The sequence below is a fragment of the Sorex fumeus genome, unplaced genomic scaffold (assembly GCF_029834395.1).
Source record: "Sorex fumeus unplaced genomic scaffold, SorFum_2.1 ptg000055l, whole genome shotgun sequence".
Lineage (NCBI taxonomy): Eukaryota > Metazoa > Chordata > Mammalia > Eulipotyphla > Soricidae > Sorex > Sorex fumeus.
This window is the reverse complement of record NW_026606112.1, coordinates 3,146,980-3,159,240: the sequence shown is the minus strand read 5'-3', so window position 1 is coordinate 3,159,240 and position 12,261 is coordinate 3,146,980. Positions and strand designations below refer to the sequence as shown.

The window sequence follows — 12,261 nt, the reverse complement described above, 5'->3', positions numbered from 1 at the left end:
ACTAAATCCAATCCCTGGTCACCTGAACACCACCAGGAATGACTCATGAGCACAGAGCCAGGAGTAAGCCCTGGTTCACAGTTGGTGTGCACTTATCCGAACAACAACAACAACAACAAAGAAAAAGAGAAAAGAGCTTCAAAAAACCCCAGAGAAAGGCGCACTATAAGCAAAGGAGGGAGGCTGCACTGGGAGATCTTGCAGCCCCCAGCAAGAACAGGCGTTCTCAAGTTCCCGTTTCCCATCTCTATCGATGCATATTCCGAGAGCGGGTGTGGGAACTCGAGCAAAATCTCCAATACTGGATTTGGAATGTGGACATATGAATGGTCTCACTGGACTTTGGGTTCAGCTCCTTAACTGTAAGAGCCAGAGTTAAAAATGCTCCAGTGCCGTAAATAAATCCCACCCATGCCCCCCACCCTCGGAAAAAAGAAAAAAAAGAAAGGAAAAGAAAATCATGTCCCAGTTCCTGATACTGTGAGAAAGGGCATGGACTGTTTGGTCTCCTGTTGTCGGTCTTGAATAGTGATTAATAGGAGTAATTAATAGGGTAGACGAATTATTACTTAAAATCCTCTTTCCCATCATAAATTATATTTTAAAAATTTCCATCATTTGTCATGAGGTTCCATGGCTCTACTGGAGAGTGAGCGAGCACACAGGAAGCTCTTCTGATTTGAATGAACCTGCCAGAGGCACTGCACACACCACACACACACACACACTCAGAACAAACACACACGGACACACACATGCACTGAACACACACACATACACTCACACATGCGTGGACAGAGACACATATATATATGCTTGCATGGACCCAGGCACACATATGCACACTCACATGACTCACACTGCACATATACATATACAGACGTAATATGCACATTGACACATATGCATGGTCACAAACAGGCACGGACGCACACACCCGACAATGGCCGCAGCACAAACCCTCCTCCCACCTGGAATGGTGGTGGTGTGGACACGGCCGGGATGATGGCCGCTGTGGCGGCAGCAGCGGCGGCAGCAGCAGCCGCACTGGCCGGGTCGGGCTGCACCGCGATGGGGCTGATCATGTGTTCCATGGTATGGATCTTGCCGTCTTCGAGCATTTTAGGAGCGGGCGCAGCCTGGAACATGGAATACTGAGCCCCGATGGCAGGGATGGCCACTGCAAGAGACGAGAGAACTGGTCACGCCTATCTTTGGTTTCAAAAGAAAAACAAGCCACAGGCCTGGCCCTGCCAAAAGAGCCAGGGGGTGAGTCGGCAATCTCCACACAGGTCACTGGGGCCTCCTGGCAGACGCCAAGTTAAGGCCCCCACATCCATGTTTCCTACTCCCTCCTCTGAGAAACCCTCTGCGGACGTCCTCCAGAAGGAATGGGTGTGCTGGTACCGGGAGGCAGGCTCAGAAAGAGGGAGGCACCCAAAGGCCCCCTAGGGTGGGAGTCAGCCCGCCCTTCCCTCCACACCCCCAACCCTGCTCATGCAGATGGGCACCCCATTTTTGAAGCAGGAATGGCTGCTGAAGGCTTCGTTCAGAGAACTCAGTTCTGAGCACATCTCCTCCCCCACACCCTATCTGTACTTTGGGGGATCATCCTTGCTGACTCCAGGAAAAACAGACTGGAATTGGAAGATGCCCTGATCTCTGCTCCTAGGAAGGAAGCGAGATTCGCACGCAGTGATAGAAGGTCCGTGTGTGACCAGGATGGGGAAACACAGCAGCTTTGATGACAGAGTGGGTGCAGACGTGTGTGCTAAAGAGTAAATAGAAATAAGTACAGACACAAAAATACTCTCATTTAAGGCCTTTCTCTCACTTGGGGCTACTTGAGTGAAAGCTGGCTGGCTGGAAGGTCCAAAGAGAAATCACTGTTGGCTAATTCAGGATTTCTCAACCTTTTTTTCCCTGTAAGCCCCCTTCCACCCTGGTTTCCTTCCTGTGGCCCCCTTGTCTCGTGCCAGTCAGCCCCCTCCACACTGATACGATTTTTTACCTGGGGCCCCCACGTTGGATCCTGGACCTGCCAATCACTAAAATGCACTGAAGATCAACCCACTGTTTGCTCCCCTTTCGCACCACACACACTCATGCCTGGAAGTTTCACCTGGATGTTTCACCCGTTGTTCTAAAGCAAAAGTTTTCAACTTGGAGATGAATCAGAAAAGAAGCAGGGAACAGGGGCTCAAAGAAAGCTGTGCAAGGGACCTACGTGGGACGGACACTCTGCTCAGAGGACTTTCTACCACAGGCTTCATTTCTCCAGTCCAACTATGTGTGTGTGTGTGTGGTTTTTGAACCACATATGACAATGATGGGGGGGGGGGGCGGCGGGGAGTTATTCCTGGCTCTCTGCTCAGGAATTACTCCTGGGGGTGCTCAGTGGATCATATGGGATGCTGGAAATCAAACCTGGGTCGGCTGCGTATAAGGCAAATACCCAACCTGAGTTACTAAGTCTCTGGCTCTTCTAGTTCAATCTTAAGTTACTGAAGCTTGTCAGCAGGGACTTTTCTCCACCCAAAGTCGAGAAGGACAAGCCCTACATTCTGGCTCCGTTTGATGCAATCACACAGAAACACTCTGTTTAATACTGCTGAGTGCATCAAGGGTACTCATAAGAAGACCCAGTTGAAGAAATGACTTAACTAAACAAATGGCATAACATTCTTCAGGACCAACTTTTGTTCTGTTTTGGGGCGATATCTGGCAGTGCTCAGGGCTGACTCCTGGCTCTGCACTCAGGGCTGACTCCTGGCAGGCTCAAGGAACCATATGGAGAGCCTGGGATTGAACCCTCATTAAAAGGAAAAAAAAATCAGAAAATTGCATCAAAAGGAGTTTATTCTCTTTGCTTTGTGTTGCCAGGAATTAAAACCAGGGTCTCGCACAATGCAAAGCAAGTGCTTTACCACTGAGCCACATCCTTAGCCAAAAGAAAATAGCTTTTTAAATGGAATGGCCCGGGGACAGGGAACAGTCCAGTGGCGAAGGTGAATGCTAGCAGCGCAGGGTTTCTGATTGATGTTGATTGCTGAGCGTCCCCAGCTGCAGCCCTGAAGGCCCCCAGCACCATCAGTAATCTATGGCACTGCAGGCCCCAAACAGCAGCCTTGGGCCTCTTGCATTCAACCACCAGCTCTGCTGGCCAAGAATGAGGGTCTCCAGGGCCTCCCAAGTCTCTCTTGGGAGCGCCCCCCAAAAAAAATTCAGAACAAAAATAAAATGCAGTTAACCCTAAGTGATCGACACCAATGAGATCCACACACAGATTTCTTGCCAGGGTTTGGGCAACAGGGTAAGGAGTACACTGTTTTCAACTAGAAGAAAGCTGGGCACAGCAGGGCAGGGCAGTGTCACTGAGACCTGCGATTCCCCCCCCCCCCCCCTCTGTGAACCAGGAAGCCTGGGGAGACTGTCCTCCTCTTCCCCTCCTTTCCACAGGTTTCTGCCTGGTGTGTGCTAATGGGGGACTTTGTGCTCTACAATGGAGTGAAACAAAGAGTTTCAGCAAGTTCCTTCCAGATTAGGATCAGAAAGCCCTACCTCACTTTAGGTGGCCAATGGCACTAATAATCGTTGGCAAACTGGTTTGTGGGGCCTAGAGGTGAAAGCAAAGTTCAAGGTTCCTGGCTTGAATTACTGGAGAGTCCCCACCCCCATCCCCATCCCCTCCCAGTTCTCAAAGCCAGCAACAGGAGGAAATGTGAGTACTGGAAATTAGAATGGGGGGGGGGGGGGGGAAGGGGAACAGCTGTAAAAACTTTCCCTGTGGGCTGGTTCCTGGGTGCTGTTGCCTGGTGAAGATGAGGATGAGGGATGAACAGTGCTATCTGCAACCTGAGAGGGAATTTTCAGGCCCCCTGCCCACCCTCCGTGACACGCATTCAGTGCCATACCCAGGGCCCACCTAAGCCCCAGAAAGGGAAAGACATTTCAGAGCTGGTAGAAGATACAGAAGAGCCCAATGTACTCCACACGCTCCAATGCAGAGTTCCGAGTGGAGCACAGGAGACACGTATGAAGAAAACAATCAGCACGGGAATGTGGTGCTGAGCGCAGGAAGGCCCCAGGGTTTGTGTGTGAGGAGCCCAGAGCAGACCAAAGAACCCCCAAGAAAGGAAGCAGAGTGACTGCAAAGGCAGGACCGGGCAGAGGCTGAATGGACGCGCCTCATCCCGGTTCATACTGACCTGTCCCCGGCTGGATGGCCACGGGGTTGACTGCAGAGATCTCCAGATTTGGGACGAGTTCATATCCTTTCTCCTGCTGCTTTCCTTTCCCTTCGTGATACCGGCTGTATATGCCTCGGCCAGCAGAATATCCCCCCAGGTAGGAACCCCTGGGCCCCGGGGCTCTGTTGCCAGCTGCACCTCGACCCCGGCCTCGTATGCTGCCTGCTTATAATAACAACACAAAACAGAGTGAGCCACCGAGCCCCTGCGACGGTCCCTGGGGTGACCTCGACTTATGACACTGGGCCTTTAGGGGCCTGTGCTCACTCCCTCTCTTGCTGAGACTAAGTGGCTCTTCCGCCCACCAGCTGCTAACGTGCTTCCAACATCCTGTCCCTGACTGGATGCCCATCCCAGGGCGTCTGCTTCAAGTAAGAGATGAAGATGCAGGGTAAGAGTCTAGCATTACAACTCCCAGTCTATCGAGAATGCAGGCCTGGAAAGGGACCCCACCGGATTCACCTTCCTCTTCTCACGTGTGAGAAAACGGCCTTAGTGAGTTTCAGGGGCCCCATGAAAGTTAAGTCACTCCACGGAAAGGCGGCTCCTGGCCATTATTTCCCAGTGCAGCACTGGCTAACTTTGTACCCAGACCCTATTTTATTTGAGATTCTTTCTCCCCTCCCCCAACATAAGCAGACTTAAAATTTGTTGTTTTTGTTTTGGCTACACTTGATGTTCTGGCTCTGCATTCAGGTACCAATCATTCCCAAGCGAGGCTGGGATGAGGCAGGCCCCATATGCAGGGCTGGGGATCAAACCCAGGTGCAAGTCACTTGGCTGTACTCTCTCCTGGCCCTCCTGTGTAAGTCCCTTTCGTTTCTGCTCTGCGGCCACACCCAGCGGGGAATCAGTGCTTACTCCCGGCTAGGTACTCCGGGGTCACTTGGGGCAGGCTCTAAGTACCACGTGGGACGCTGGGAATGGAACCTCAGAGGGCCACGTGCAAGGCAAATGCCCTCCTTGGGTCCTCATCACAGACATTCACCTAAGATCCCAGCGAGTGGGAAACTGGCCCTGAAGTCGTGCACGCCTACGAAGGACCTAGAAGCGACTACCAGTGTCCTTCGTTGGGGTGGGCTTGGGGGGGTGGGGGGGGAACCCTGCTCCAAGGTCCAGCAAAGATTGCAGCGAGCAGGGGCCGGAGTGATAGCACAGCGGGTAAGGGTGTTTGCCTTGCACGCAGCCGACCCAGGTTGATTCCCAGCATCCCATATGGTCCCGTGAGCACCACCAGGAGTAGTTCCTGAGTGCATGAGCCAGGAATAACCCCTGTGCATTGCCGGGTGTGACCCAAAAAGCAAAAAAAAAGATTGCAGCGTGCAGAGCCGGGCAAGCCCAAAGCGAGGGTCCTCCCGCCCCCAGCTTGCTCCAGTCCCTCGGGTCCGTCCGCCACGCCCCCACCCCCGGACGGGGACAGAACGGCCCCCACTAACCTTTCACGAAGTAGTCCCGGTTGGGCCCGATGAGCGCGTTGTAGGGGTAGCCGTAGTAGGCCAGCGTGTAGGGGTCGCAGGAGTAGACGTAGCCCGGGTGGGGCACGGCCGCCGCCGCCGCCTCGGCCACGGCGCCGCCGCCCTTGGCTGCCTTCTGGTAGCGCGAGTACTGCTCCTTGTCCACGGGCTTGGCCAGCGTGACCTCGAGGCACGAGCCCTCGAGCTCGGTGCCGTTGAGGTGGGTCATGGCGTGCACGGCGTCCTCGCGGCTGGCGAAGTGCACGAAGGCGTAGTCGCGGATCTTCTTGACGCGCTCCACGCAGCCCGGGTTGAACTGGCCGAAGCTCTTCTTGATGGTGTCCTCGGTGGTCTCGATCATGAGGTTGCGCACGTAGAGGATCTTGACGGTCTCCATGACGTGCTCGTCCACGTCGATCTCGGGCTCGGCCCAGTCCACGGCGATCTGGTGGCCCCAGAGCTGGATGCGGCCCGGCATGAGCTTGCGGCGCGCCATGGCCGCGGCGCGGTGGCTCTCGTACTCGACGAAGGCGAAGCCGCGGTTCTTCATCTTGTCGGCCGCGCTGGCGTACACGATCACGTCCAGCACGCCCTCGGTGACCTTGGCGATCTCCTCCAGGATCTCCTCGCGCTTCTTCATCTTGGGGATGCCGCCGATGAAGAGGCGGCAGTTGTCCACGCTGCAGCACACGCCCAGCAGGCGGCCCGGGCGGATCTCGTAGTTGTTGAGCTCGCGCACGGCGCGCTTGGCCTCGTGCTTGTGGCAGTACATGACGAAGGCGTAGCCGCGGTTCTTGCCGTCGAAGTCCATCATGAGGCGCAGCTCGTAGATGCGGCCCACCGCCTCGAACACGGGCACCAGCTCGTCCTCGTACACGTCGCGCGGGATCTTGCCCACGAAGACCTCGCAGCCGCGCTGCGGGTGCGGGCCCTCCCAGCCGGGCGGCGGCCCGCCGTACTTGCGCTGCCCGTTCTCCTGCACCAGGCTGTAGCCCGTGCGCTCCATCAGCGCCAGCAGCGCCGCCTCGTTGGGCGCCCCGGCCACGCCCTCGGGCACCTTGGCCGCCGCCGATGCCGCCCCGGCGGCCGCTGCCGCGGGCGAGTCGCTGCTCATGGCTGCGGTGGAATCCTCTGCGGTCATAATGTCACAGGCATCCACGGGCGGTGCAGACCTGGGTCGGGTCGGGGTTGGGGGGGGGAGAGAAGTCAGGGGGGTTGGTGAGGGCCACGGCCGGGTGGGAGTCGCGACGAACGGGGTCCCTGCACCCCCTAGCCTCTCCCTGCAGCTGACCCCCTCTGGATGGATGGATGGATGGATGGATGGATGCATGCATGCATGCATAAATCCATGGATGGATGGATGGATGCATGCATGCATCATGCATGGGAATAGGGGTGGGGGTGGGGGAGCGTTTTAAGTGGAAAAGAGAGACAAGGCAGCCCGCCCCCGACCTGCAGCGGCTCTGAAACGGAATTCCCGCACAAAGATGCCCAAGAGCTAGCTGCTTTGCAAAGGGACTTGGGACAGGGAGGGGGAGAGAGGGAGAGAAGGAGTGGGAGAGAGGCAGACACACACACACACACACACGACAGACAGATCAGAGAGAGCAAGTACTTCCCATTATTCAGTACCCTACACTACATACAGAACCCGCTTGCCTTAGTGACAACCCCACTCTTTTGCTTTTTTAAAATTTTTTGATTACTTTGCGGGGCAGCAAATGGCAGCGTCTTTTGCTTAATCCCTGCACTAGCAACTCAAATTGATTTTTTTTTTTAAGCACGTAGCTGTATAATCCCGTTCATTTTGTGGTGGTGGTTTTGGCAAGCCCAAGTCCGTTTCTCTGCTGTCTTTATTTTACAGTCCAGTTCACTGGGGAATGAAAGTAGAGCAATGCGTGGCTGCTATCGAGGGACAATCTGCGGGTTTTGTACGAGAGAAACAAGCTGTGCTGAAAAGCATTTTGCAGGGCAGAAATAGAAAACCCACAATACCAACCATTTTGCCGAGAAGAACTGGTGGGTCTGATTCGTGTGGTGCCATTCAGGCAAAATTCCTAGTAGGAGCCGTTTCTATATTTTGAATCAGCCCACAAAGAGTTGTTGAATCTGGGAGTCTTATAATGCAGCAACCACCTGGCCAGGCACACTATCATTTCCAGATAACTGTCACATGTGCTTTATCTTAATTAATCATAATCGTCTTAGGTGGTAGATGGTATTATTATTAGGACTAATTTTTCTGTGGGGAAGTGGGTTCAGAGAGGTTTCACGAATTGTCCAATTCCCCTAGCAAGGATCTGCTCCTATCAGGACTCCATTCCGAATCCTCTGCGATGCTCATACCCCCATTCTCTTCCAAGAATGGTGCTGTACAATCAGATTCTTAGTGAATGAGGGGGTAAAGGTGGCACCCCTGACATGTGGCTACTAAGACAGGAACTGGGGCTGGTGCAACTGATGAGCTGAGTTTTGCACTGTATTTCATTTTAATTTAAAATTAAATAGCTACTCATGCCCATGCACATCTAAGCTGCCACTCACACAGCACAGGCCGGCAGAAGTGACTTGGAAGTTGTAATGACACAATCATTCATAGGCACTCTAGTGCTGTGCTTTTGTCATGTAGGGCTTGAATGGTTTTTTTACTAAATGCTTATTAAATGTTTTAGACCACGAATGTATGCTGTATAAAGATTTTATGCATGTTATGAGAAGGAAATTTTATGGACAATCAAGTCAATAAACCTAGAAATTATTATACTCCTCCACAATGGTAGCCATAAGACAACGTTTTCTATCTTTTAGAAAATAAACTTGGGAGAGAAGAGAGGCTGATAGCTTGGCTTCTAATAAAGTCACATCCGGTTGCTTTAGTTTGTTTTACAAGTCCTCCTCCTTCTCCCTAGTTAATTAAGTTTTTTGGCCTTTTGGGTCACATCCCAGTAATACTCAGGAGTTGGTCCTGGAGATGCTCAGGGGACCATGTGAGATGCTGGGGATCGAACCCAGCTGGGCCGTGTGGAAGGCAAACGTCCTACCACTGTGCTATCGCTCTGGCTCTCCATGTCCTTTTAAACTTTGTAAAAAAAAAAAAATTGGGGGCTAAAGCAATAGTACAGTGGGTAGGGCGTTTGCCTTGAACGCGGCCGACCCAGTTTCGATCCCCAGCATCCCATATGGGCCCCTGAGCATCACCAGGAGTAATTCCTGAGTGCAGAACCAGGAGTAACCACTGAGCATCGCTGGGTGCTGACCCAAAAATAAGGAAAAAAAAAAAAACACTTTGTAAAAAAAAATTTGTTATGATGAGCCAGAATTCAGCGGGTAGGGTACTTGCTCTGTACAATGCTCACTTGCGTTTAATCCCTGACACCCCACACGGTCCCCTGAGTCCCATGAGGAGTGATCTCCAAGCACTGAGCCAGGAATAAGCCCTAAGCACAAATGGGAGAGACCCCCAAACAAACAAACAAAAAGATTGTAAGTTGAATGAGGTTTCACCCTTTAACAAAACATGTATCATTTTTTTAAAAAAAATGTACTGCTGAGAATTGCATACAACAATAATTCCAAGAATAATTATGGTGAGATTTAAAAAAAAAAAAGCAACAAACCCAAACCAAAATTACACAGCAGATATCTGAGATGTTTATTTGCTAGTAGCCAAACCAATGCTTCTCCAGTTCATTTGCTGTAACCTCAAAAGGCAATATATACTTTAGTGAGCAAGGTTGAGGCAGACCTTATGTCTGTGTGAATCCTCGCTCCAACACGTCTATGGCCTAGAGCAAGACTTAGCTGGTCCACATCTCACTTTCCCTGTCTGTAAAATTAAAATAATAAAATCTTATTAAATAAAAAAAAAAACCCTTTATTCAATGTAGAGGAGTTAATACAAACAAGGCACTTCGAATTATTCTAGAGTAAGCATTGTGCATGTTCAAAAAATGACTTCCGTTCTTCTTATTATTCATCCAAACTGGGTAAAAAAATCAAGACTATTTCCCTTTTTAAAATAATTTTGACATTTTCTTTTGCTATGGTTTTTCTTCTTCTTCTTTTTTTTTGAGTCATATACAGCTTCACTCAGGACTTATTCCTAGCTCTCAGCTCAGGGATCACTCCTGGCGAGCCCCTGGGGACCAAATGGGGTGCCAGGGATTGAACTCAGGTCAATCACATGCAAGGCAAGAGCCTTACCTCCTGCACTATCTCTCTGGCCTCTATTTTAATTTTTTTTAATGATCTTTACTCTTCCAGCATCTGAAGGCTGGTTGAGGACATATTCATTTATGAAGGTTTTATCCTAGATGAATTTGAAAATGATGCATTAGATCAGAATTAATTATGAGATCTTTTCTTCCTCCCAGAATGGAAGATTAAGAATGCAGGGCTAGAAGGTTATTTGTCCAAGCACCAAAGTATTTATAATCTTTGAACTGGGAAGGACAAGACATTTCATGGATGAGGCAATCTGACGTGTTGTACTGCACAAAACAGTGACTAAAGTCTAAAGGGATAGGCCTTATCACTCTTATGAGATGGGTGACATTGATTTTGTTTTCTTTTTCCTTTTTTTTTTTTGACGTTTTCTTAAGTCTTAAAGTGTCCTTTGAAACTACCATTTTACAATGCTAAAAATTTCATAATCGTCAGGCAACAGGAGTCATTCCCACCCTATTCACTTAAACAAAAATGTTTTGTTTTTCTGAAATTTGCAATGACAGCAACAAATAATCTGTTTTGAAAAAGTTATCATTAATTTCTTACATCTTGGATTCAAGAAAAGCCTCCCCCCACCTCCCTGCAGCTTTCATCATCTAGAATTAAGTGAACCATGTTATGATCCTCTTTCCTTTTGCTTTTGGCAACCAGCAAATTCAGGGGTAAACTTTTCACTTCTATTTTAGTTACTGTATAGACGCTGCAGCACACTTCGTGTTCTTATTGGTATAGTTTCTAAAGTTCTATATTCCTAATGACATGCATGTAGCTATTTATATCATTCATCTTGTTATTTGTATGTTCTTGGCAGCCATTTCTTAATTTAGGGGCTAGAAAAGAGAAACGTACATATACACTCATGTCTGAATTGGTTTAACAGGGACAAGAAAATCTAAGGTCTACAAATTCCATTCTCCCTAGCTCTATGTCTAATGTAACGCACCAAGTCAAAGACTTAATATAAAAGATAATTTGTGAATACCTTAAAAAAATAAAAAAAATGGAGTGATACTTCTAAATATGACCCCGTCAGAATACTGGAACACATAACATTATTTTGTAGGTAGAGTTTGAGTAACACTGACGTGAGCAAAGAGCCTCTTCCTGGTTCTGTGCTTAAAAGGGACCCCAGATCATGAGCATGCAGGGAACAATAAGCAGTACCAAGGACTTGAATCAAAGTCATGGCAGAAGGGCTGCATGCAAAGGAAGGGCTTTTGCCTCATTACAGGTAGACATGCTATAGAGACCAGAGCGTGGCAAACTACATGCCTGGAAGAGCTAGCTGATTGTTTTTGTAAATGGTTTTTGTGCAAGTCAAATGCCTTAACCCCTGGACTACTACTCTCTGTCCCTCCAGTCCTCACAGAGAAGGAAACTAAGGTAGGTGAAGTAGATTCTCAGCTCATCAGCACCAGAGCTGGTACTCGAACCCCAACAGTCTGGCTCAATGTTTCTACCGCGCATGTGTGGCCCCTGCAAGAAAGAAAAATTATTCTTATAATTGCCCCCTGGTGAGGACCAAATGAAAGGCGAAGACTTAGATCTCATAGAAGAATCTAGTTCTCAGTGCTGCTCAGGGAATGTGAGTTGGGAGGTTAAACTACCACAGAGAGATGCTGGAATTTGGGTTTGAATCTTGTCCCTCTGGAGGCTGATTCTTGTATTAACAGGGAAACAGGCAAGAGGTCATCCCAGAAAACTCTACTCTGTTTTTCACAGGGCTAGGGAGCGAGCCAAGCTCTCACCAAATACTGCAAATGAGCTGCACCTAGCCATGATGAAAACAATGGGTCTGGGAAGCCTCCTCTCCGGATTCCACTCAGAGCAGGGGGCTGTGGGCAGTGTGTGTCTCCGCTGCCAGGAGGGGGTTGGGGGGGTGGGGGTGCAGCAGCCAAGGGTAAGCTGGTTCCTCATCAAACCCTTGGCTACAGTAGTTGGCCAAAGTGCTTCCAGAAAGAACCTGAAAAAGACTTGCTGCCTTCGTACAAAAGGTCCAATCACCTACATGGATGCTAACTCCCCTGTTAGCCCTCCCAACCCAGGAAAACACACACACACTCACTCACACAGACTCTTTTCCATCTCCTCAATAAATAATGCATAAATGTGCATACACATCTCTACAGATGCACACCCTCTCCTCCATAAGGTAAAGGTAAAGGTAAAGGCCCTCCCGTTGATCGTCGATTTGCTCGAGCGGGCCCAGTAACGTCTCCATTGGAGACTTTGTTGTTACTGTGTCTGGCATATCGAATACTCTCGGTAGCTTGCCGGGCTCTCCGAGAGGGGCGGAGGAATCGAACTCGGGTCGGCCATGTTGGCCGCTT

General features: G+C 50.0%; 1 protein-coding gene across 2 annotated transcripts in view; it reads right to left on the bottom strand.

Moving 5' to 3' along the window:
* Window positions 1-12,261, bottom strand: part of RBM47 (RNA binding motif protein 47) — a 172,953-nt gene that overhangs the window by 5,566 nt on the left and 155,126 nt on the right. The window contains exons 5-7 of one of the 2 annotated variants that reach the window (XM_056125528.1): window positions 5,687-6,876; window positions 4,209-4,415; window positions 972-1,180 (exon numbers count right to left, since the gene is read on the bottom strand). In XM_056125528.1, the coding sequence (XP_055981503.1) occupies window positions 972-1,180; window positions 4,209-4,415; window positions 5,687-6,845 (1,575 nt within the window). In that variant the 5' untranslated portion in view covers window positions 6,846-6,876. The remainder of the gene's footprint in view (window positions 1-971; window positions 1,181-4,208; window positions 4,416-5,686; window positions 6,877-12,261) is intronic. The other variant, XM_056125529.1, reaches the window with a different exon arrangement.